Source organism: Ursus americanus, chromosome 3 (genome assembly GCF_024610735.1).
Source record: "Ursus americanus isolate L20-20 chromosome 3, mUrsAme1.1.p, whole genome shotgun sequence".
NCBI classification, from domain to species: domain Eukaryota; kingdom Metazoa; phylum Chordata; class Mammalia; order Carnivora; family Ursidae; genus Ursus; species Ursus americanus.
In genome coordinates this window covers 27,977,757-28,002,492 of record NC_142129.1, presented here as the reverse complement: position 1 = coordinate 28,002,492, position 24,736 = coordinate 27,977,757, and the positions used below count along the sequence as shown (strand labels likewise).

The window sequence follows — 24,736 nt, the reverse complement described above, 5'->3', positions numbered from 1 at the left end:
ACCAGGAACACGGAGATACAGGGCTGCACATCTCATGTCTGCTGAACTGAATAACAACGGCACACCCTTGTGCAGCTGACCGACTTTTTCTGAAGTCTCGGTTACCTCTTCTGTGAAGCATCTGTTTTGTAAAGTTGTTTAAGGAACTAATGAAGCAGAGTAAATCAAAAGCCTCTGAGGGAATAAGCAGTCAATAGATGACAAAATCATGACAAATCTTGGGCAGAATTCGCCTCTTCTCTAGATGGTACAAACTAACTGAAGAAAAGGGTTATAATGCCCAAGAGAATACTGCTTGGAAGTCTTATCAAGCATTTGAGCTCTTACACATGTAACGGACTTCCTCATTTTTCTTAAAAGTACCTCCAAGAACATTTATTAGGTAGCTCTGTTAACTTGCTACCAAATGCAACCAAAAGAATAGAACTACATTTCTTCAAAACCTCTCTCCTGTTACTTCAGAAGATTCTTCAACTGAGATTAGCTTTCCCTTCAATCCGCTTAAATCACCTAGACTACACTGATTTTCCCCCTCTTTTCTATTTAATTCTATTTTCTTATTAAAAATTTTTAAAAAGATTTTTTAAAAAGATTTATTTATTTCACTGAGAAGAAAGAGCAAGCGAGCGAGAGGGAGGGTGGGGTGCACAGGGAAAGAGAGCTTTAAGCACTGTGCACCGAGCACGGAGGTCGCGCTATCTTGCGACCCTAAAATCATGGTCCCAGCTGAAACCAAGAGTTGGCCGCTTGACCGGGGCACCACCCAGGCACCCCTTAAAGATTTTTAAGATAATCTCTATACCCAACGTGGGGCCCGAACTCATAACCCTAAGATGAGCATCCTACGCTCCACCGACTCAGCGAGCCAGGCACCCCTGTGGGCATTTCATTTTAAGGAAAGTGTTTCTCCTACAGTCAGGAGCCTGTATAGCTGAGCAGTAGCATGAATGTCAAATATGTGTGAAGGGAAGGCTTCTGTCTAGAAGTGAGGTACATGGGGGACAGCAACTCTCCCATTCCCCCCTCTCTTTAATGGGAATGTGTGCAACTTTACATGGTGCCTTTGCCCTGTCCTTCATGAAGGTGCACTGTGACCCCTTCGCATTTCGCAGGGGAGGGAGCGTAGCCTCTGTAGCCTGTGGATCAGGACACCTGATACAAGTCCCAGCTGGCTGACTTATTTACTTTATGTCAGTGGGAAAGCCCCTAATAACTCTGGACTTACTGCGGGTCAACTACATACAAACTATTTTCACAACAGAAACATTGTGAGGGATAAAATGCCATAAGAGATTTTGAAAAAGTTTGTCAAAGAGCAAAGGACTGCTGCTATGACAATGGGCTGTCATAAGAGGCGGTGGTAGTCTCTGAAGTGCACTTTAGTGATCATTGTAGGTGCGTTCTTTCCCCTTCTCCTGGCTCAGAGCGTTTTGTGCCTGACGCTTTCTGGGGTCAAATACTGAAACAGAATTGAAAAAGTTAGGGAAAATAGAAATAGAGCCCTTTAGTCGAAGACTTCAGTTAAAAACAAGTCAAACTCGTCGGTAACTTTGCAAGCAGGGTTTGAATGAGAGAAGGGGACTTGGACTAGGCAGGATCCTCACTGGTCTCTTGCCCCATGGTTTGCACATAGAACTAACTAGCTAACCTCTCATCTCTCTCTAAAGCACTGAGAGCCTACTTTGTGTCAGCGGTGCGGGGCTGGCTGCTGGGACCCAAGAGTGAACGTGTTCCATCAGGACCCTGCCTGCAAGGGTCTGAAGAAGAGACAGGAATGATAAACAGGTAAAAGCACGTGTAACTAAATTAATTACAATAGTGATAAGTGGCATAAGAAAAAAGTAACAAAACCTTTACGAATTCAGAAACCCAGAGAATGCTTTCCTAGCAACTGCCTAAGACTGGGATTTCAGAATCCCTGTTCATTCCTCTGATGAGCAACTTTCAGAGCGAAGAGCTGCTTATTTCTTATTTAATAGCATTTATGCTTTTTACTCGGTTATTTTTCAGGAGTGATAAAGGAAAGATAGTCCTCTCTTCTAGTTGTAAGAGCCCTCCAAATATTGGCAACAGCTTCCAGCTAAGATTAGTGTCCATGCTTAAAACATAATGTATAACATTAATACAGCCTCAGGTTTTTTGCTTTGAATTTATATAAAAAATATTGCTGAACTTTTACAGAGATAAATGGCCTGTATTTTCCCTACAAAGCATGAACAATAGTTCCAACAAAATCAAAGTATTCTCGGTATCTTATCAAAGTGATCTAATAGGAGCCCTGAAAAGCAGACAGCTAGTCACCAGTATCAAACATCGCGCCACAATAGAAATAACGATACGTGCATGCACAAACATTCGTTACCTGTTTCCTTTTCTGCTGGGCCTAAAACATAAGAAAAGACAGTTTAGGAGAAAAACAGATTCTACCCATGTTGCTCACATAATGCAGGAGGTCAGTCAAGCAAAGAAAAGTGGTCCACTTCCTACTTCTAACTTAAATTAGATTTTGTTCTTGGTCTGGTCCTGAGCATAAATAAGGAGTGCTTTATTTTTTTAGATACAAGCAAGGGGGTTGGAAGAAAGGGAGATAATGAAATGCACAGATGTTTTCTCATATAATAAGCACGCATTTTGGGTTTTTTTGGAAAATGGAGACTGCTCAGTAGTCCCACCCAATTAGGTTTCTAGGATTCATTTTCTAGAATATTCTCACAACTAGAAATAAGAGGTGACCCCAGAAGGGAAAGAGGTGGGAGAACTCCCTGCCCACTGTCCATTTAGTCCTATAATAGGATCTTCTCTAACACAGACTTATTTTTTTTGTGTGATCCAGAAGAATGGCTGTGTCTTTTCACCACCAGTGTTAACACGTCTAGCTAATTATTAAAAGCTACCCGTGGCTGTGACAAAATGGACTCTGACCAGAAAATAGAAATATCCTGCATATCTTTTCAGTATTCTTGGATAAGACAATGTCAAAAATATTAACTAGAACCAACAGCTAAGAACAAAAGGATTCTCATAGGTTTTTTGGACAGAGTTTAAACATTTGGGTAAAACAATATTGTGTTTATTCAAGGTGCGCACAAACTTTTTCCCCTTTATCAGATTTGAAAGGTTTTAAGAGGTCTATTTTTGTATTGATTCTTCCATCCCATGTTCACAACACGTAATATTCCAAAACACAAAAATTGTCTCAGTGAGTATTCAAGATGTGAAAACCAATCTGTTTATCTTCCACTTTCCCCAAATGATCTAATATTCATTGCTTTTGCTTTAACACAACGTGATATCATAATTAATGATGTTAAACTGGTAACTAAGGAGGTTTCATGTTGTTACTCTCGTGATATAATATTGGTTGCTATAGTGATGGGATGGCTTTTTTGTTAATCACTCAGGAGGTTGGTTATTGCATGCTTGTTAGAAAGCTTGATCAGATTTGGAGAGAAAAAAGGATATAACACAGCCAATTATAGTCAATCTCTTTCATTGTCCCAATTTTGATAAAATTATCTTAATATCAAAAATTAATAAATTTATAATTAAGTGCCATTTTACATTAAAAGTTACTAAAATTTTCCTAATAGAGGATTTGCTTTTATTTTTAGATATAAGTATTTAACACCGCAAACCTTTTTCCTAAGTTAACGCTACATGCACTACACAAGCCTCTTGCATGATGATTAAAGCAAAATATTTGAGGCCCTTCCTATTTTTAATTATATTAAAGGATTGTTGAATAAAGCTGATTTTGTGATTTTGCCATGAATTTCAATCTCATTATTTCTAAGCATCTTAAATTTCAGTATTCCTAGTGAATGAAACCTGAAGGAAGAGGGAAAAAATGTGCAGTCCTCTCAAGAGGTCTAATCTTTCAAGTGCATTAATATCTTGCAAGCAATGAAAAGTTGCAGAGAATTCTCTCAGTTTATTTTGGCCCTCACCATAATCAAGTTTCCTCCTTCTCTGAGAGACACTGTTGAACAGAAAATAAAATTATGTAACACTATACGGTTACTGATCAGGAAAGAAGACACAACCCATAGTTTAAATGTTAGACATACTTACGGTAATGTCAAAAAATACAACCCATGAAAACACCTTTTGGTTCCTTGAAAACTCAAAATAAGAACAAAGGACAACTTAAGCACGAATCCTGGGTCTTTCATTGAAGCAGAGTCCCAGGAGACATATTAAAGCAATGAATAGGAAAAAGCTCTTCAGTCCACCAGCTGAGATTTTAATGAGACATTTCCCTTTGCCACGGTCCAGGTTTGTTCAGGAAAGGAAAGAACTTCTCACAGAAAATTCAGTTAATAGGCATTGTTGGCTCTCACTGCCACTTGGGCAATTGCTCAGTGCACTGACCTTCTATTTTGGCATATTCTGTGAGTCTAGTGTAATTGATCAAGGCAGCTTTCTCGAGACATTTTCTGACCACTTTTTTCACCTCTTCCGCTGGTATGGGAGTGGCAATATCTTTCATTAAAACCTAAAGAGGGGGAGAGAAAGAGATGGCATAAAACAGATACTACAATCAAATTACACAAATTGTCCTAGATCTATTACTAGGAAGGGGCCCTAGGTAACACTGGGGGAAAGTAATGAGTCGGCACTTCACAACCGGGAATGTAATCCTCCAATCTTGGCTCCTCCTGTCTAAGCCTCATTTATGCACATCAAAACCTCCCATAGGCCAAACCACCATTCAGTGTGATGACTGTCACTTTTCCTCCAGGGGCCCACGACTCCATTAGAGCAGCTGTTTCAGAGCAGGATTATAGTCCTTGGGACAAGTAATAAAGTTTGTCTTGCACATCCCTAATTTAAAAGCTTTAAATCTTTTGAGCAGTAGATATATAAAAACAGTAACAAAATTCTACGAAGAATAAGCACTGTTTTAAAAATCAAGATCTCTAATTCTCACAATTAAATTACTTCATCTGTTGAGGGAGAGAAAATCTTTTAGTGAAATGAATGGAATATCAAATGTTAAAATACACAGAAACTTTCTGAAATTAAAAAACAACAGATTATTTTCCGTTGAATTCCTATATACACACACACACACACACACACACACACACACACACACACACACACACATATTTTCCTTTACAAGTATTGCTATTAGCAAGGGGAAAATACAATTATATCCAGATTTTAAAACATAATGTACTTAAGCACTTTTATAATGACTCACTGATAATTTTCCTTAAAACTTTCTCAGTGATAAAACTGCTTACAGTTAGTTTTGATTATACTATTAGTTAACCTCTCTCTTTCTGTATAGTTAATGCAGCTTTTCTGGCTTTACTTACATTCAAATTATAACACAGAAGGCAAAATATGAACATAGAGAAGAAAAGAACAGTAAGTATTCTTACTATTCTATTAGTCTTTTACCTTAAAGACTCATCAAAAGAATAGGAAAACATCCATTTCGTGCTTTATGATTTCATTCTCTTTCGATTGGCCTCGGCACAAAGGATTTTATAATCTCAAATCTACTCGACCATTTAAGCACCAGTGATCCCTCACAACATATTTTAATTTTGTTAGGCAAGCTTTCCTTTTCAAAACAGCAAACCTTATCACTTAAAAATTTCTTTCCCATCAAATTCAATTATTCTTCATAGTCTCATATTTAAAATCTTTAACACATTTACATATATTTGGCATTTTAATTAGAACTGCACATTAGATTCTTTATAGGCAAAAAAATCCTGTTCATAGTTTAAAAAAAAGACTATTAACGTACTATTATTTTCACTTGTTTTTAAATGTACTTTTATTTTTAATGTGATTATTACTAAAATTTAAATTTAAAATTAATTTTGTCCCACATGCAGAACCATAAACTTTACTATTAGGCTTTCCCATGGTAACACAAACACACATCCATCCATCCATCCGTCTGTCCGTCCATCCATCAAGACAGAATGACAGAGAGAGAGAGAGCATGCGTGCACACAAGCGGCGGGGGGGGGGGGTGGGGGGAGAGGGAGGGAGAGAATCTTAAGCAGGCTCTGTGCCCCAGCGTGGAGCCCAAGGCAGGGTGCGATTCCACAACCCTGAGATCATGCCCTGAGCCAAAATCAAGGGTCAGATACTTAACTGACTGAGCCACCCAGGCACCTGATACACTTTTAAATAATAGAAATAGCTGTTAAAATTAGAAGGTATATGTCTGTTACAGAGGTGAGTCCAGGGTTGAAATCAGGTGATAGTTTATATTTCCCAGGAGCTGAATATTTAATTTGGACTGGGGGGGACTGTATCCTCTTTCCTGGCAAAGTACAGATTAAGGGCTGGGAAGAGCAAAAATGGAGAGACAGCTTGTCTTGTGTATCCCCTCCATTTCTTCCAAAGCTTAGTAAGTATGAAGAATTCACATGTAGATTTTGTTTTTCAAAGGTGTCAATAAATACAGAGACTTGAAAATGAAGAAATGGCCCTACCATTTCTCTCTCAGTCCAGCAAGAGACATGAGAAGTGACTATAACTGGAAAAAAGGTCACTGTTCATCCTACCACTTGTCAGTGCACGAGGGCGTCTATGCTCTAAGGAACTCTTCCCTGCTGGGGGAGGAGGGAAGCTCTACCATGGAAACCAGCACACAGACAGGCTGTATCAGGCACCCAGGATGGGATGCCATTCCAAAAGTAAAGCTCTCTGTAAAGATTTTATCTTTCTCATGATACCTTAATGAACTGGATGAAATGAATACTTTGGAAAAGCCTGGTTTACATTCAGCTTTATTATAAAAATTCTAATAAAACAGGGAACTACCACAATACTATTTCTATCACATGATGCCCAGGAATCAAGGATAAGACAGGCTAGACAGAGGCCACCAATGTATACAGTCGTCAATGCCAGCCATCTTGCAAGTCCTTAAATCACTGAAAAGTGTCTTCCCTTTTTGCTTTTAATAGAAGTGCAAATAAACAATGTAATATGTCCAGAATTCTTTGGCAGAAAACTGGACAAGACCAAGTGCTCTGAAGTCAATAAATCAAGACCAGAATAATCAAGTCATGAGCTATAAATTATCCTTAGAAATTTGTGTTAATGCTGGTAAGGAACAGGAATTGTCCCCATCACTTTACTGTTAGGCTCCAACTAGCATATGAATAGTTTTATAAATAAATGAAAACGATACTTCCCTTTCAAACCCAGTCTGCTACAAAAACAGGAGAGGAGAATGTACTTTCATTAATAAGTGATTTTAGTATGGATAGGAAAGCCTTGTTTACTATTTATTTTTTGACAGAAGACAAATTTCTACAATTCATGAATTCATTTAAAGTAACACAAGTTACTTATTCCGAGATTGATTTAGAATGAAAGGAAGGATACGTTTGGGCATGTGAAGTGATAAACCCTAATAGGTATGAGAAATGGGACAGGTAAATGTACAAATAAGTCGGGGGCTGGGGGAGGGTAATGAAAAACAACTGTGAAGTCTGAAAAACGGAGGATTATACTTAACTGGAAAAAAAAAAAGACTATTTCATGAGGGAAAGAAAGAGGGGGGAAATGGGTACGACTACCAAGATGCCATCAACTCGGCCGCGGATGGCAGGGGTGGGCTTCAGAAAAGCTGTGGGGAGGAAGAAGGAGGAGACAGGAAGAGTTGGAACGTGGTTCAGAGCGGGTGAGAAAGTGGTGAAATGGGACCGACAGCCTCAGAGAACACTTTCGTTGTGAGGAACGGGCCTGTCTGCCTGTGTCAATCACTAAAGTACACAGCCACTGAGAGTGCAAATAGTATTTATAAAGCAGTGTTCAAACGTACCCTTTCAAGTAATGAAAGCGTAGCTTTCAGAGCACCTTCAGGTCGTCCAAAGGGAAAACAGTATCTTTAAAAACAAAAGGAGGAACAAACATTTAATATTTAATTTCCATTTAATATCCAAGACTGCTCAATAATTCCCACTTCTATTACTTGGCATTATTGAAGAACAGTGAAAAGTTGGTTAAAATGGCATCAACCCATGTGGGAAAATCTTAACGGCAGAAAATTACCTAGTTCCATGCTTTCAATTTCTTTTAACAGTAAGGGTTTAAACTGTGATGAAAAGTTTCTAAAATTTTGATGATGTGTGTTCAGACAGAACACAGTAAATTAAAAAAAAAAAAACACACCAAAAAACAAAAAAACCCTCTAAGATTCTACCAGTAAAGAGATAATTAAAATATAGTCCCTAAAATCTTCGTCAGGTTTGCTGTTGTTCAAGCCCTATGATGAACAAAATGATTTTCCCCAATTCCTCTTGTAGTTATGGGTGGCTTGAGACGGAAGCACACCCCCCAGACATAACTTCTAGTACAAAACAGGTCCCAGCTCCCCCCTTTCCTGACATCTGCCTAGTATGCCAGTGGCTAACTCTACAACCTCCCCACACAAAACATAACCTTTCCAGAGCTCCGCAATTTGCCAGCAGAGATGGTTATCCTCAGTCTAACGCCGGGCATTCCTAAAGACACCAACAACGGGAGGGCAGCTCACACTCGTGTTCCGAAATTAGGGTCAGAGGCTGGGCGAGTGAGCGGGCTCCTTAGAAGTTAGCTGACACAAGGTGGTGACAGATTTATTGCTCTTTACACGGGGGTCCGTCTTCAGGTCACTTTCCACTTAAAGAGCAGAGAATGTCAGGGCCTCTTCATCCTACTGGAGCTCCTGGCTCTCTTGAATCTGGTTCAGTAAAGCACCTCCTCCCCAACACCCCTCCCCGCCCCCCAAGATCAAGTACTACAGGCAGCTGAGCTGTCCTCAGGCTGCCACTTTGCTCTGGATCAGAACTGAAGTTTATATATTTCCCTGTCCTTCGCCATTATTCAGGGACTTGGTAAACACATCTTCTAAGATGTAAATCACAATGAAGTTATTTTTTTCATAAGGCAATTTGAACAGGTTTCCCTAAGAACACATATATTTTAAATTCAATTTGTATTACAGCAGGAAATTTTCAAGACTGCTTAAAGATGGATTTCTCACAAATGGCTGTTAAATTCATAGTAGGATTGGGTTGTAGTGTTATGAAACTTTTATTAGTGTCAGATAATTGCAAAAAATGTCATAAATCTGGTCAAATTTTTCCTCAGAACACTGTTTATTTCATTTACTGTTAAAAATTTCCTTAACTCACTCTTCCCTCCATGCATCTCTTACTCCTCTCTGCTTCCATGCACAAAAGCAACCGCCAATTTATTTTTGATTGTTTTTTTTTCCTGCGCAGTGTTGCTTTTTAGAGCATTAGCAAATTAGCAAAGTAGCTTTCATCATTTTGTATACCATAAACCTTAATCCACGTTTAAATGAAACACAAATTGGGTTCTTATAGTCCCCTCCCCCTGCTTAAATCTTTTCACTGTATTTGCATAATCCACCCATTGTCTTTCCTATTGTTTATTTCCATTAACCTGTGGGTGACACATTTTATGAATGGAATGTTACTGATCCCCAGATTACATTTAGCATTTCAGGGCTCGGAGGTCCCACTGGGTATGTTCTGAATTAGCATTAGCTGCCCATGATGTGTAAATAATTCAACACATTTACAGAGTACAAGTAATCCTGAATCAATAAAGTACAGAAAATAACTACAGAGAAGCTTAATTAATCTTTACAAAACGAGTTTTAAAAGAAAGGAATAGTTTTGTTCTGCCTTTCAGGATAAATATTTTGGGTTTTTACCACTTCGACAGCTCTGTAATAACAAAACAAATTGGAAAATACTCAACCATCAAATGAAATGCAACTAAGATTAATATCTAATCTGAGTAAACTAAAATCACCCTGATTCCCACCTTAGGAAATTAATTACACAGATAGATGAGCCTGCATAGACACGTCCCACAATTAAACTGTTTCTTTTCTTTACCTTTTAAAATACAGTATTTCTTTTTATCAAAATTATATATGCACATAGTCTGAAAGAAAACTTCTAAAGACTTCTTTCGAAAAACAGAAATCCTTTGTCATTTCCACCCCACTCTGCAAGTAATTGCTCCAGAAAAAAAAGTTTTTAAATTTAGTTATTTCTTTCTGTATTTAAACATTATATTCCTAACCTACATGCTAATATTTCTAATTCTTGATTTTTCAGTTTTATATATTATTCTACTAACTTCCCACTATGGAAGTACTTACTTTTTAATAGATTTAGAGACATAAATGACATATAACTGCACATATTTAAAATAATTTGGTAAGTTCTGACATATGTATTCACCCATGAAACCATCACCAAATCGATTTAATATACATATTCATGACCTCCAAATGTTTCCTCCCCACCCCTTGGGCCCAGGCAACCACTGATTTACTTTGTAGTTGAATTAGTTTGTATTTTCTATAATTTTATGTAAGAGGAATCTTACAGTACATACATCTTTGCATCTGATTTCTCTCAGTATATTTTGAAATTCATTCATGCTATCAACCATTCATTCCTTTTTGCTGATCAGAAGTATTGCGATTGTTTATCTCTTTCTTGTTGATAGCCTTCTGTCTTGTTTTCATATTCTGGCTATTATGAATAACACTGGAATGAACATTCACATGAAAGTCTTCGTGTGAACATGTGCTTTCATTTCTCTTGGAGAATACCTACAAGTGGAACGGCTGGGTCATATGTTAGAGGTGTTTGAGTTTTTAAAAACCTGCAATCTTACAAAGTGTGCTGTACCCTTTTATACTCCTATCAAGAGTACGTGCAGAGTTCCAGTTTCACATCCATGCCAACGCCTTTTGGGTGGTAATTATTTTTCTTAATTTTATTTATACTAATAATGTAGTAGTACCGCATTGTGTTTTAGTTTGTATTTCCCTAAAGAATAGTGACGTTGAGCATCTTTTCATATGCCTTTTCGCCATGTGTCTTTGGTGAAATATCAGAAACAAATTTGTATTGGGTTGTTTCATTTCTTACCAAGTTTTAAGAGTTTTTTATATATTCTGGATAATAGTTTTTTGTGGGAAATGTATTGTGCAAATGCTTTTTCCCATTCTGAGATACATCTCTTTATTCCCTTATCAGTGTCTTTGGAAGATCAAAAGTTCTTAATGTTGATGAAATTCAAGGTAACATTGTTCCATTTATGAATCTTGATTTCGGTGTTTTGAAGAATCTTTGCTTAGTCCAAGAACAAAGAGATTTTCTGTTTTCTAGGTCTACCCATTTTGAGTTAACTTATGAATCAGGTATGAGGTATGGATCCAGGTCAATATTTTGCATATGGCTATAATAGTTCTAGCACCATTTATCAAAAAAAGTGTACTTTGCAAATTATCTTTGAAAATCAATTGACCTTATGTGTGTAAGTTGATTTCTGAACTGTCCACACCACACAACCCTGACTACTGATTTTTGAGCAGACACCCTTGCCTTGCTTTTGATCTTAGGTGAAAAACATTCAATCTTTCACTGTTAAGTATGAAGTTGTATGTTTTCCATAGATGCCCTTAACAGGCTGAAAATATGACATTTGGTAAGAATTCTTTTAATACTATTGTTTACTAATTCTATCTTCTGTGTCACTTCCACTTTTGGCTATTTTCATTCTCTTCATTGGTCATATTTTACCATTTCATTGTGTGCCTAGAGATTTCTGACTGGATGCTAGACATTATTGTTTTACATTATTGGTGGCTCAATATTTTTGTATTCCTTTATTCTTGAACTTTACTCTGGAATGTAGTTAAAATTACTTAGAAACAGTTTGATTTATTTGAATCTTGATTTTTTTCTATTTTTTTCTATTACTGAGGTAAAAATTCTCTTGAGTATTCTACCCTCTGTCCACAACTTAGAAGTTTTCCACTCTGGGTGGTAGAAACTGGTACTCCTCCTAGCTTTGTGTTAGCTTTGAGGATTATCTCCTGTAATCCTACCATGGAGTGAAAGGATTATTTATCTGACTTTAAATAGTTTCCTTACATACATACTCAGATCAATAATTAGTTGAAGACTCTAGAGGGACCCTCAGCAAATACCTGTAAGTCTCTCCTCTCTTTTCTTTAGAACTTTGACCTACAAACTCTGGCTGCCTTGCCCTCCCTGTACTCCTACATCTGTCTCCTCAAGTCAGGGTGTCCACTGGGATTCTCCTCCCTGGGCCTTGACCCAGAAATACTCTCCTGGTGCCAAGCAGACACAATAAAAGACCTTATTCATTTGTTTCTCTCAAGAATCACTTTTATTCATTGTCTTTATGTTTAGTGTGCCGAAAAGCAATCTTCTGCATATTTTATCTTTTAAAAATTTTTTTTTGTTTCAGCTGGGAGAGTAAATATAATCTTGTTACTCCACTTTAGACATAAGTAGCTTTTTTCTTTTCTTTCTTTTTTTTTTTTTTACTACTTTCTCCCATCCTAAATGTAATTCCTGTCCTTCCTGTCTTTCTAACAGTTATGCCATTTTGGCGAGTTAAATTCAGTATTTATATTCTGTAAATATCCTAGATAACTGAGATACAATATTTACTATGATTTACATGCCATTATTTTGTTTATAATTGTCTTTTTAATATCCTCTTTTTATATACTTAATCTAATGTGACTCCAAACTCCAAAATAACTAATATAATCTAATTAATAGAACTCCAAACTCAGTCCCAGGTGGGTAAATCCTCTCTCAACATACTAAAACATCTTAATATTTTGGTTGCTTTCTAAGCTCAATCATCTCTTGGGGTTTCTATTAACTATCATTATGACGATTTCCTCCTCTTTAACATTGACTTTCTGTTCAGGGGTCTTAACTATTCCTCTTTCTTTGTTTTCTCCTTTGTCTTGAATTGCATTCTCCAGAAATATTTCTGTTCTTAACCATTAGGTTCTATTGAGCTAACTTAATCAGGGTAAAAAACATCAAGATTTTGATCTTTCATTCTGTAAATGTTCTTAGGATCAATGGTTAATTTTTTCGAGCAAGGAACTGTGCCAGGCAACATGGCCCTTGTTCCCACAAAATGTAAATAAAGTAACCAATGACTTAAAAAATGGGTATTGTAACTATGTGATAAGTGACTAGTGAGGAGTACAGGTGATAAATGCTAAAAGGCTTCAGGTTTTCCAGTCTTTGCTGGAAGGATCGAAAACAGCTCTACTATGAAGATAGGACATAAGAAGTTCCTTGCCTGGTAACTGAGAGGGAGGACTGCTCACCAGAGGTTGGGGAAGAGGCTACTCAAGGATGAGAAATGCACAAGCAAGTGAGAGATGCATTCCACAAACTGAAGGAGAAGGGACCTACCTTAATGAATGGTGAAAACTGAACAGCAGGCTTAGAAGCAGACCACAGACTGAGGGATGTGGATCTTACCTGGCAGGCGATGGAGAAGAAGCTACTGGTAGTTCTTGAGTAGCCACAGAAAGACATAATAAACTTCTATAGGGAACTGGAGTATTAAGTGAAGAAAGCAAATACTTAATGAATAGAGTATATACCTGAAATGGCTTATCTGATTTTCTAAAAGAGAAGAGAGTCTTTCTTTTATCTCCTCAAATCTCTCTTTTTCTTCCACTGAAACAGTTCCAATTCCATCAGGCCTGGAAAAACAAAACAAAACAAAACAAAACAAAACAAAACAAAACAAAACAAAATCAGTATTTTATACTAATAGAATGTTTACTTTCATATATTTTATATCTTTATATATCTTTATTTTAATATATATTTATATATACATATATCTTTATATCTATATTTCCCTGAAGAATAATTAAGGAAAATGCATATTGGTCCACAGTATACATATTACTTGCATCTCTAATGGAAATTTATTTAAAGGAGGTATTTGTAGCCATTTGCTTCATATTTTGACCTGGAATGAATGGAATGGAATTATTCTGTCTTAGACAGCCTTCAAGGTAAAGGATTACAATAAATATTTTCCAGATCTACTGAAAACAATGACTAGTCCTTGAGAATGGTAGTGAAAGTGTTTTATGTGGTACCAAACATTTGACAAATTGAATAAATATCCCATGGATGAAAATATTATAAAAGCATACGGAATGCAAACTAAAATATTTTAACTACTTTTCTTCCGAATAAAAATCAAGCTAATGTGAAACTGGAGATTTTGTTCTCATTGTAAAAAATACAGAAAATTTGAATACATTTGGTTATTTACTGCATTATTTTTTGGTTTAAATGTAGGGGCTTACAATTCAAAACAAATAGTTGAATAAAAACATATAGAGAAGGCAGACCAGCTATGTTCCCGGATTTTGTGCTTAGCCAAATATCCCTATGGAATCAAGGCAAGTTCACATCAGGACTTTTAGAGGTAGTTACAAACAGAAATCTTTTAGTAAGATCAGGATTAAAAGTATAAACTCTTTCTAATAATGGATTTAGAATTTATTCTGTATCAGTTTCAGTATCTGGTTGTATAACAGTCATCAAAATTTTTGAAAGTATGAACTGTAACTTTGTTAATGCAATGAGAAAGATCTACTAATCTCATATTCAAAAAGTGTCTATTTCAATGAAATGAATCTTTTGCATTTGATAATTAACACCAATCATTTCTTCCTCCATTACCTTATTTTTCTAAAGATTATATTTTAACTAATTTTTAATACCTATGGATAAAATAGGTATAAATGATTACGAAAAATAAAGAAAAATGAATGTTTGATATAACTTTCCCCAGGAGATTGTTGTATGTATATGTGTATATATATATATAACATGTATATGTGTGCATGTGTACCTTTGATACTTGCAACTAGTCAATTAGGATAAAAGCAATTAATTTTAAAGTTATACCTGAATCATAATGACATAAAGACCCTTTATTCATCTCAAAGCATCATTTAAGTCTGAAAATTTTTTTTGCCATTACAGAGTAAATAATTTGTTATTTCAGAATCTCATATGCTGCTGGAATGTATGCTTTGAAAATCTTACAATTATACTTCATTCCTAAATAGGGAAACATCAATTATTTTCTTTCATAGTCAGAATAATACATTCTACCAGAACGTATTTCCAATGTGAACTGCAGAAAAACTAATGGCAAATATTGGTCTTTCAAATATTTTTAGGAAGGAGAAAAGAAAGTCTGATCTATAAATTACAAAACAATGAACTCTGAGCTAACCCCAATGCTTTATAATAATTTATTAAAATAATTTATAATATAATGCAATTTTCACCTATTACTTCAGAGTCAATTCCCACTGAGCAGATGATAACTTAAGAATAAGTATAATAATGATCACAAAAGTTCAAGAGCAGAGAGTTTTTTTTTTTTTTTAAGATTTATTTATTTATTTGAGAGAGAGAGGGCAAGAAAGAGAGCAGGGGAAGGGGCAGAGGGAGAGAATATCCAAGCAGACTCCTGCTGAGCATAGTGCCTGATGTGGGGCTCAATCTCATGGCCCATGAGATCATGACCTGAGCAGAAACCAAGAGTCAGACGCTTAACTGCTTGAGCCACCCATGCGCCCATCAAGCGGAGAGTTCTATATACATCATCAACTTGGGAATTTGGGCATTCAGACGTAAACTATAACTACATTATATTATCATACAGATAGCACAAAAACTCATACCACAAAGTTGTGGGTTGGTATTTCACTCTATACGCCAATGCAAACTTGATGAAAAAGAGCAAAGAACTTATTTTTCTTATTCTGATGACTGATACGGTTCTTTGGCTTTGCTCTTGGACAGACACCACATGGTTATATTAGAGTGAATTTTACTGTTTGCTTCAACTGTCAAAGGAGATTGTGATTCACAGCGATACAGCAAGTCATCCTGTCATATTAAACTTCAGCGGGGCACCTCGCCTACCCGACACAACGGAGCCAGGGGTTTAGGTGATAAAAAGCGAGAAAGGTAAGTCAGAGGAACACCACTTGTGTCAACTTTCACTAAGATAAAGACGGTTATATACAGTGAAAAGCCATCGTCTTAAGTGAGTTTACTATCAAATTAGGTATACATCTGACAAGTTAAATACAATAGTTAGTATTTTGGACCTGTCCTTATTCTTATGCCCTTTAGTGCATATATCAGACTATGTACTGAATATTAGGTATACGAAGTGAACATCTGTACCTAAGTGACTGGGAATAAATAACAGTTTTGCTGCAGTCATGCCTAAAGGTAACAGCTCCTTCTAAAATTATTTTTCTGGGGTGCCTGGGTGGCTCAGTTGTCATTCGGCTCAAGTCATGACCCCGGGGCCTTGGGATCCAGCCCCACGTCAGGCTCCCTCCTCAGAGGGAAGTCTGCTTCTCTCTCTCCCTCTGTCCCTACCCCTGCTCCTGCTTTGTCAAATAAATAAATAAAATCTTCTTTAAAATGCTAAAATTATTCTTCCCAATAAATGAAAATATGTCCTGTGTCATCAATATCTTCCTTGTCATAGCCGTTATTAAAATAAACAATTATCAGTAACAAAATTCTAAATATGCTCCTGGTACTGTGCTGTTTTATATGCACAACATAGGACGCTCACAGCAATCCATTCTCCAGCCTCCAAGAAAGGAAGCTGATGAAGCTCAGGGAGGTTAGGTGACTTCCCCCAGGTCACACAGCTAGTAAGAGCACACGCCTGGACTTGAACCTAGGTCTCTTGCATTTCCAAATCTGGGGCCCTTAGTGCTCATGTCTTATTCTCTTTTCCCTACATTTTCACAGAAAATAATAAAGAGGAAAAAAAATCTCTATTAAAAAATGTAAACCGTATCTGAGAAACAATGTGGAATATTCTAAATATACTTACTTACATCAGACATTTTCTATATTACTTACACAAGGCAGAGAGCTTAAATATCAATAAAATTTAAAATATCTGCCACTGAATCAGTAATTCTTTCTTTTAAAGATTTTATTTATTTAAGAGAGAGAGAGAGAGAGGAGAATATGTGCGCACAGGTAGGCAGGGCATCAGGCAGAGGGGGAGGGAGAAACAGGCTCCCCGCTGAGCAGGGATCCTGACCTGAGCTGAAGGCAGACACTTAACTTACTGAGCCACCCAGGCACCACTGAATCAGTAATTCTATTAAAAAAAAATCTCAACAAAGTCAGTCCTTAAAATTTGTACTTGCAGGAAGCAGCTTTAAGAGTAACTTAAACCAGTTGTATAATATGAAAATTCGTCTACTACACCCAGGGTAATAGAGATTTAAAATAATAGCTTTATAAACTCAGCTTATAAATTAATTTCTGTCAGCTGTACCTTCAAAACATATCTCAAGTATGATTACAGCCTCCTTAGTCTCCCTCTTCTAGTCTTTTCTATGTCAGAGTATTGGCAACACACTACAGTGAGCCTTTTCCAAGCCTAGTTACGTCTTATAATGCTTATACTCATTGCAAAAGCCAAAATTCTTATAATGATCTGCAAGATCTTATAGGACGCCCTCCTCCCCACACTCACTCTGATCTTCTCTACCCGTCATAGCAGGTCCCTTCACTCCAGCCACTCTGGCTTCCTAGCTAGTCCTCAAACACAGGACACATGCTCTGTCTCAGGGCCTTTGCACACGCTATTCTCACGGCCTGGGAGGGTCTTTTCCTAGGCACACAGGGCTTGCTCATTCCTTCTCATCTCTACCCACATGACTCAGGATTAGTGAGATTATCCAACCACCTGCTGTAAAGGTGTAATCTCCCATTCCCACAGGTCTCTTTTCTTTTCACATTCTTTAATCCTTGTCATTGTACATAATACGCCATCAACCCACATGTGATAGATCTGTTTATTGTTTGCCTCCTTTGTGCTGCACCCCGATACCCAGAACAGTAGCTGGCAGATTGATGAGAAATGCTAAATGGCAAATAAATGCTAACGACGTGAATAAGTGATACACTGAATATAAAAATATCAGCTACAGCAGATAATAAAAACTCATGAATGAGGAAATCACAAATATTGCTTATTAGTATTAATAGGGCATAAATTAATTGGAAGTTTTAAATCACTTAACAGTAGGTAAAACAGGACATTTTTTGAAAAGAAAACAGTACAGGAATTATAGTTAAGTATCCTGGGTAAAAAGATCTCTGACAAAAGTTAGCTGTATTTACACTTAGCAGAAAATTTTTAGTATTTACCTGCCATTTTAATTATTAGTGAAATCATTTGCTTTAAATCTCAAGAACAGAATTTTTCCCCCGAGATAATAAGTAAATAAGTAATAAGTAAAATAATAAGTAATATAAGTAATGCCTCTTTGATATTGATAAAAAGACAATGGTTAATATGGTTACTGAAAATTCTAAAGTAAAAGGCCAATTTTCTGATTTGAATGTTAATTGAAGCTTAATTCTATGACTGATAAATAGCAAAGTTGTCCCAATGAGAAAAAAGGGCTTTCTCATGTATCAAGATTTAAACTTTGCATTTTTTCATATAGTTATTGAAATCACATGATTTTAGTAAGAATAGTATTCCATGAAAGTTTAAGATATGAACAAATTATAAAATACAGTTTAATGGTAAATGCATTTCCTTTAATTATAGATACAAACAAGTTATGGCAGAGGACTCCCTTCTGGCATTACATGATAAGCAAAGGAACACCAAATGTAGTTGGGTCTATGTTAATTATACCGGAAAGATTCCGAAAAAAAGGAATTCGTACACAGTGGAACTTCTGCAACTGATGCTTAACCTCATCTCACCTCTGCGTATGGGTATCATTCTGCTTTCAGAGAAAGCACCATGTGCAGACACACTCATACTCACACACACATACACACACACACACACTCCCTTTTTTGAAAGGCAGATTTGTCCAAAAATAGTTCCTATACATATTAAGGCCTATACAAATTGATTTTATTAAATTCCTACATGAACTAAGAGATCTCACGATGGATTTTAGAACTCATGCTATTCGTCAATCCGGCAGATTAGGCATTTAAAAACAAACAGAAGCCATTCTGTACACTGGACATCTTGTCATCACTATCAACTTTTTCTGTAAACAGTACAATATAAGCTCCAAATTGAGAAGGTGTTTTTGAAAGACTACTCAGGAATGAGAGAGACAGTATTCTCTTCATCTTCTATCTCTCACGGCTTTTGAGGTAGTTCTGATAAGAAATGAGTGTCTACGAAGGGAAGAATCATTACATTATATTTCAAGAAAGATCTAAGAGGAAGAGTGTGAAAATGGGTTGTAGAGTCAGGCATTTGAACAGAAGCGCAAACATCAATGAGGGAATCTGCTTAAATATTTAAGTATGGACTAGCCTCATAGCTTCACCTTCCTTGAACAGTTAACAGTTCACACATTTTATGTATCTTTTTCCAGCATAATATAACCTTTCTGAGGCCCATAAAGACCAATAAGAACGAATTCTAATATCCATTTCATCCGGCTTCCAACAGGTTTTAGGAAACAATGGTCCTGAAACAACCTGCAATAGAAAGGGTTAGAGAGCCCAAGGATTTTTTTTTTTTTTTGAGTACTACAAATTATGAGACCTTGCTGGAGGTCCATAATGTAAGCAAAGCATATTAAGGTGTTTGAGAAGTCTGATGGTAGAGAAATCTGTTTAACATCACTTCTCAAAATTATTTAATCATGGCATCTCTTCACAATTCCCACTTAAAAAGCATCATTCAGTGCTGACAAGCCATCTATTTTATGATGTAATGAAAACTGTAACATAATCTATGGTGATTTTCTCAATCATTTTATCAGCTAGACCAGCCTCTAGATACTTGAGGGATAAAAGTGTCCTTGGTTTTATAATCTCTAGGAGTCTGCATATTGCCTGGAACAGAGTGCTCGGGAAGCCCGTGGGTTGACTAATACCCCAGGAGTTAATGCTGTATAGAAAAGTCTGGCAAATTGATGAGCTAGATTTCCTTCACCAGCCCATCAACCCCCTCATTCCTCAGCTCATCAAGTAGGATCCCTTGCCCTGGCAGTTTGGAGGCTTGCAGTGAAAGCTATGTTGCAAGCAATGACAGGGCAAGTGACCAAGTTCGTGGTGCTTCTGAGTTTCTTAGAGGCTTCTTTTCACATGCTCTCCCCCATGAGGAATGTAGGACGTCTTGGCTTCCTCTAGACAAAATGAGAAGGGAGAGACACATAGGCAGTAGCATTTCGGAACTGTCAATCTGCCCACAGCACAGCAGGTAAAAGTCACTTTGCACTTCGTGTATTTCCCACCAATATCCATTTGTGAACAGAATAAAAAGGAGAGGAAGACACAGCATGAGAATAAGAAATGATGGGAAGAGGAGGCAGAAAACAACAGTCTCATATTTCTGTTCCCTAACCTAGAAACACTTCTTACTCTTCCAAACAAAATGGTACCTCATCTGGATGGTCACATATTGGTCACATAATCAGTGTCCTTTCATTTTCCCTGAAATTTTTGTTGTCCAGAGAAATTAATCTAACCCTTATGGTCATTGAGCTGGAAGAAACATTTTCTATGAGAAAATATTTTGTAAATGAAATTCAAAAACCCTGTTTTCTTTCCAAACACTTCTCCCTCCTAATTCTTATTTGTATTTCCTACCGTAGTCTATTTTCTTTGGAGGTTCTAAAAAAAAAAATACTTCTTAAAAAATGCAGTAATTGGACTCTACGAGGATATGAGATCTTGTGACTCAGTTTTTGTCTTAAGTTACTGATGAACAGACAGGTCGTGGACAGTAATCAAGGTGTTTGATAACGGGCCTCTCCAGGAATCAAACTAAATTCATTACAGCACATCATTCTAGAATTCAAGAGAAATAAAATATCAAGATGATTTTTAGATAAAAATAAAGAGTATTAAGATTGGTATTATTCTCTGATAGATCGTCTTTGCCCCATACCTAATGTTAACAAACCAATTCTTTAGGTAAAGGTCTATATGTACATAATTTAGGAGAGCAATTCAGAAAAACACAAAGATAAAACTTAAAATTTCTTTAAATGTCCCAATCATAAATAATAGATAATACCCTTGTGTAAATATAATTCCAGTTTTCATTCTATAAAATCGAAACCTACATTTTAATTATGATTTATAATTTGATTCTTTTTATTTTTTGATTCTTTTAATGAAGTATCAACATCTCACATTATTCAAATATCCTTATATATGCTTTTCAGTGGAAGCATGATACTTCATTTTACGGATGTACCAGAATTTATTAATCCAATATTCCATTAGAATTTAGACTTTTTTCCTCTATTTCTTCCTACCATAGAGTATATACTATACTTATATTCTTACATATATGTAATCTTACACTATTTTTTTTTAACCCATGTCTTATTGTTTCCTTGGGGGTAAATTCATAAAAGTATTTTGTTAGTTTAAGTGGTGCTGTGGACTGAACGGTGTCCACCCTGAATGAAAAGTCGTATGGTGAAGTCCTATCCCCCAATGTTACCATATTTGGAGATGAGGCGTTTAGGAGGTAATTAAGGTTAAAAGAGGTCAGTCATAAGGGTGGGGCACTAATCTGATAGGATCGGTGGCCTTACAAGAAGAGGAAGAGTGGGATTTCTAAGGACACAGGGAGAAGGCAGTCATCTGCAAGCTAGGAAGAGTCTCCCCCAGAACCTGACCGTGCTGGCACCTTGATCTCAAAAGCACTTCCATTCTCCAGAACTGTGAGAAAATACATTTCTATTGTTTAAGCCACCCAGCTGATGGAATTTTGTGACGGCAGCCCAAGCTAAGACAAATGTAATGATATTTTCAACATTTGATAGATACTACAAAATTGCTTTTTGAGAAAGTACTTACCAGTCTGCACTGTGACCCAGGTGCACGAAATGATTAATTTCCCTGCAACCTCATCAACTGCGGTTTTTATCATTTGTTATAATCATTTTCAATTTTATACATAAAAAGAGTATTTCATTCTCTTAATCTATTAATTTCCGTGTGGTAAAATGATACAAGTTTTCTGGTTTACACAGGGTCTTCCCACGGGTCACAAAAATCACTGCATTTGATTAAGAACAATATCTAATTGTGAACTCTACTTACCAAGTGCCCCAACAATTCACCCATAAAATTTGTAAACCGATGGTCGCATGTCAGTCATTTCCTTACTTAAGAGATATTTACTGAGTGCCTGCCTAGGTCCTGGGGGTAATACAAGCACAACAGAAACATCTCCTGCCCTAACAGAGTTTGTAATAGGGAAAGGCATAAACAAGGAAAATCAGACAGTAACGTACGATGACACTGAGGAAGGGCAAAAGCACAAAGCTCGGGGGTAGTATGGATTTTCAGGGAAGGAGGCCGTTTGGGAATGTTATATAAGTTGAGATGTGATAGCCGAGCAGCAGTTAATCGGGTGGGGCCTGAAGCAGAGGTGACAGAAAGGGCTCCAACAGGTTCTCCAGAGAGATGTTCAAATACTTTCTTTCAAAATTCAAATTTTATCATGTGACTTCTGCTCCTAGTATAGCGGATTGACTTGATAACCAAAAATCCCTTTTCACTACAAAACACCTCAACACTGCATAAGTTATAACAAGCATACAGTTAAATGTTGTGCTGAACTTATAACAAAGTTAAAAAAATTCTCCCAAGGCCAAGAAAATGAACCAGACACTGAAACCAAAGTAGGGATGAGTGTGAACACCAGGGCTGCCTTGGGGGGAAATGTGGGTACCAAGGAGGCTTTACAGCTACCTTTTTTTTTTTAAAGATTTTATTTATTTATTCGACAGAGATAGAGACAGCCAGTGAGAGAGGGAACACAAGCAGGGGGAGTGGGAGAGGAAGAAGCAGGCTCATAGCGGAGGAGCCTGACGTGGGGCTCGATCCCGTAACACCGGGATCACGCCCTGAGCCGAAGGCAGACGCTTAACCGCTGTGCCACCCAGGCGCCCCTACAGCTACCTTTAAGAGAATGCACCACTGGTCAGCGACCCCATGGAGGGCTGAGATTCCTGCAAAAACTGGGACCCGTGAATGGGCTGTACTATCAGTTAAAGGATGGTCCAGAAAGAATCGGTATTCTTATAATGGGAAGCCAACCAGAAAACCTGTTTCTACACCATCTACAGAGTGAGTGAAAGAGTCTTTCCTGAGAATACACACCATATGCCTGGCCTCATTCAACTGGCTACCACCTATGCAACAAAGAAATCCCCAAGATAAGAAAATAAAGTGGCTACAGCAGCACCTCCATCACCAAATAAAAGAGCAAATTCTCTTTAGAAAAGTATTCTTAACCCAGGCCTTGTAGAATTCTCATAAATTTCAAATATATGTGCTTACTAAAAAAACAAACAAACAAACAAAATGCTGAGTAAGAAAACAGTGACCATAACAAAAATGTCAGTGGAAACAGGACATAAACACCTAGAAAATTTAGTTATTGAAATTGATCAGAATATAATTTATAAAAGGTCTAAGGAAAAAGGGGGGGGGGATAAAAACCAAGAATCAGACCAGAGATGTTCAGAAATAATCAAATGGGTTTTAAAAAGAACCCAATAGTATTTCCGGAACTAGAATATTTAGTAACTGAAACTCACAATATGTGGGTTGAAAAGTAGATGTTATAGCTAAAGAGAGAATTAAGTAGAGAAATGGTTGGCAAACTATAGCTTACCACCTGTTCTTATGAATAAAATTTTATTAGAACGCAAACCACACTCATTCATTTACATATTGATCATGGCTCTTTTTGCACTAAAACACAGAGTTGAATGACAGTGGCAGAGACCATATGGCCCACAAAGCCCAAAAGATTTATTATGTTTACTATCTGGCCCTATATAGAAAAAACTTTGCCAAGTTCTGTTTAGAAGACAGAACTGAGGGGCGCCTGGGTGGTGCAGTCGTTAAGCATCTGCCTTCGGCTCAGGGCGTGATCCCAGCGTTCTGGGATCGAGCCCCACATCAGGCTCCTCTGCTAGGAGCCTGCTTCTTCCTCTCCCACTCCCTCTGCTTGTGTTCCCTCTCTCGCTGACTGTCTCTCTCTGTCAAATAAATAAATAAAATCTTAAAAAAAAAAAAGAAGACAGAACTGAAAATATAACATAGAATGCAGCTGGAGAAATAAGTAGACAGAATATGTATTACAGACATTAAGAGAGATACAGAAGATAAAACGCCTCATATATGGATATTTGGAATTTAAGAAAAGAGTGAGATTAGAGGAGAAACAGTATTTAAAGAGATAACGATATTCCAGGATGATGGCAAACATGGATCTTCCCATCCAAATCAGAGTAAATTCAAAGAAATCCACGCTTACTCAGTATCAGGGCACATGGATCAGAAATCCACAGGAATCCCAAACAGAATCCATGAAAAGAAATCCACATGTAGAGCGAACCCACAAAACACTAAAGAACAAAATAACCTTGAAAGTATCCAGAGAGCAAAGATAAATCCCCCTCAAAAAAATGGCAATTAGAGTGTGAACAGTGTTCTTACTGGGAACAAAGGAGCCACAAGAGAATGGAGTATTATCGTCAAAGTTCTGAGAGAAAGTAACAGCCAGTCCAGAACTGTACGCCCAGCAAAATGTTCTTTAACAAACTTGGATGAAACAAGCACAATTCCAAACAAAAATTCACTATCTGTAGTTGCTCCATTATAGGAAATTCCAAAGAACATACTTTAGGAAAAAGGAAAATAACTTCTAAATCTAAACAAATATTGAGTATAAAACAGAAAATAAGCAAACAAGGATACAACTAAAATACCAGACAAAATAAGCATGTCAGCGAGGAAGGGCATGGCTGGAGCGAAACTTTCCAAGGTCT

General features: G+C 37.0%; 1 protein-coding gene across 8 annotated transcripts in view; it reads right to left on the bottom strand.

Moving 5' to 3' along the window:
• Positions 1–24,736, bottom strand: part of CADPS2 (calcium dependent secretion activator 2) — a 513,174-nt gene that overhangs the window by 105,773 nt on the left and 382,665 nt on the right. For 6 of the 8 annotated variants that reach the window (XM_087860858.1, XM_087860859.1, XM_087860857.1 and 3 more), the window contains exons 14-17: positions 13,463–13,564; positions 7,805–7,868; positions 4,372–4,495; positions 2,363–2,383 (exon numbers count right to left, since the gene is read on the bottom strand). In XM_087860858.1, the coding sequence (XP_087716984.1) occupies positions 2,363–2,383; positions 4,372–4,495; positions 7,805–7,868; positions 13,463–13,564 (311 nt within the window). The remainder of the gene's footprint in view (positions 1–2,362; positions 2,384–4,371; positions 4,496–7,804; positions 7,869–13,462; positions 13,565–24,736) is intronic. The other 2 variants (XM_045792750.2, XM_045792749.2) reach the window with 1 other exon arrangement.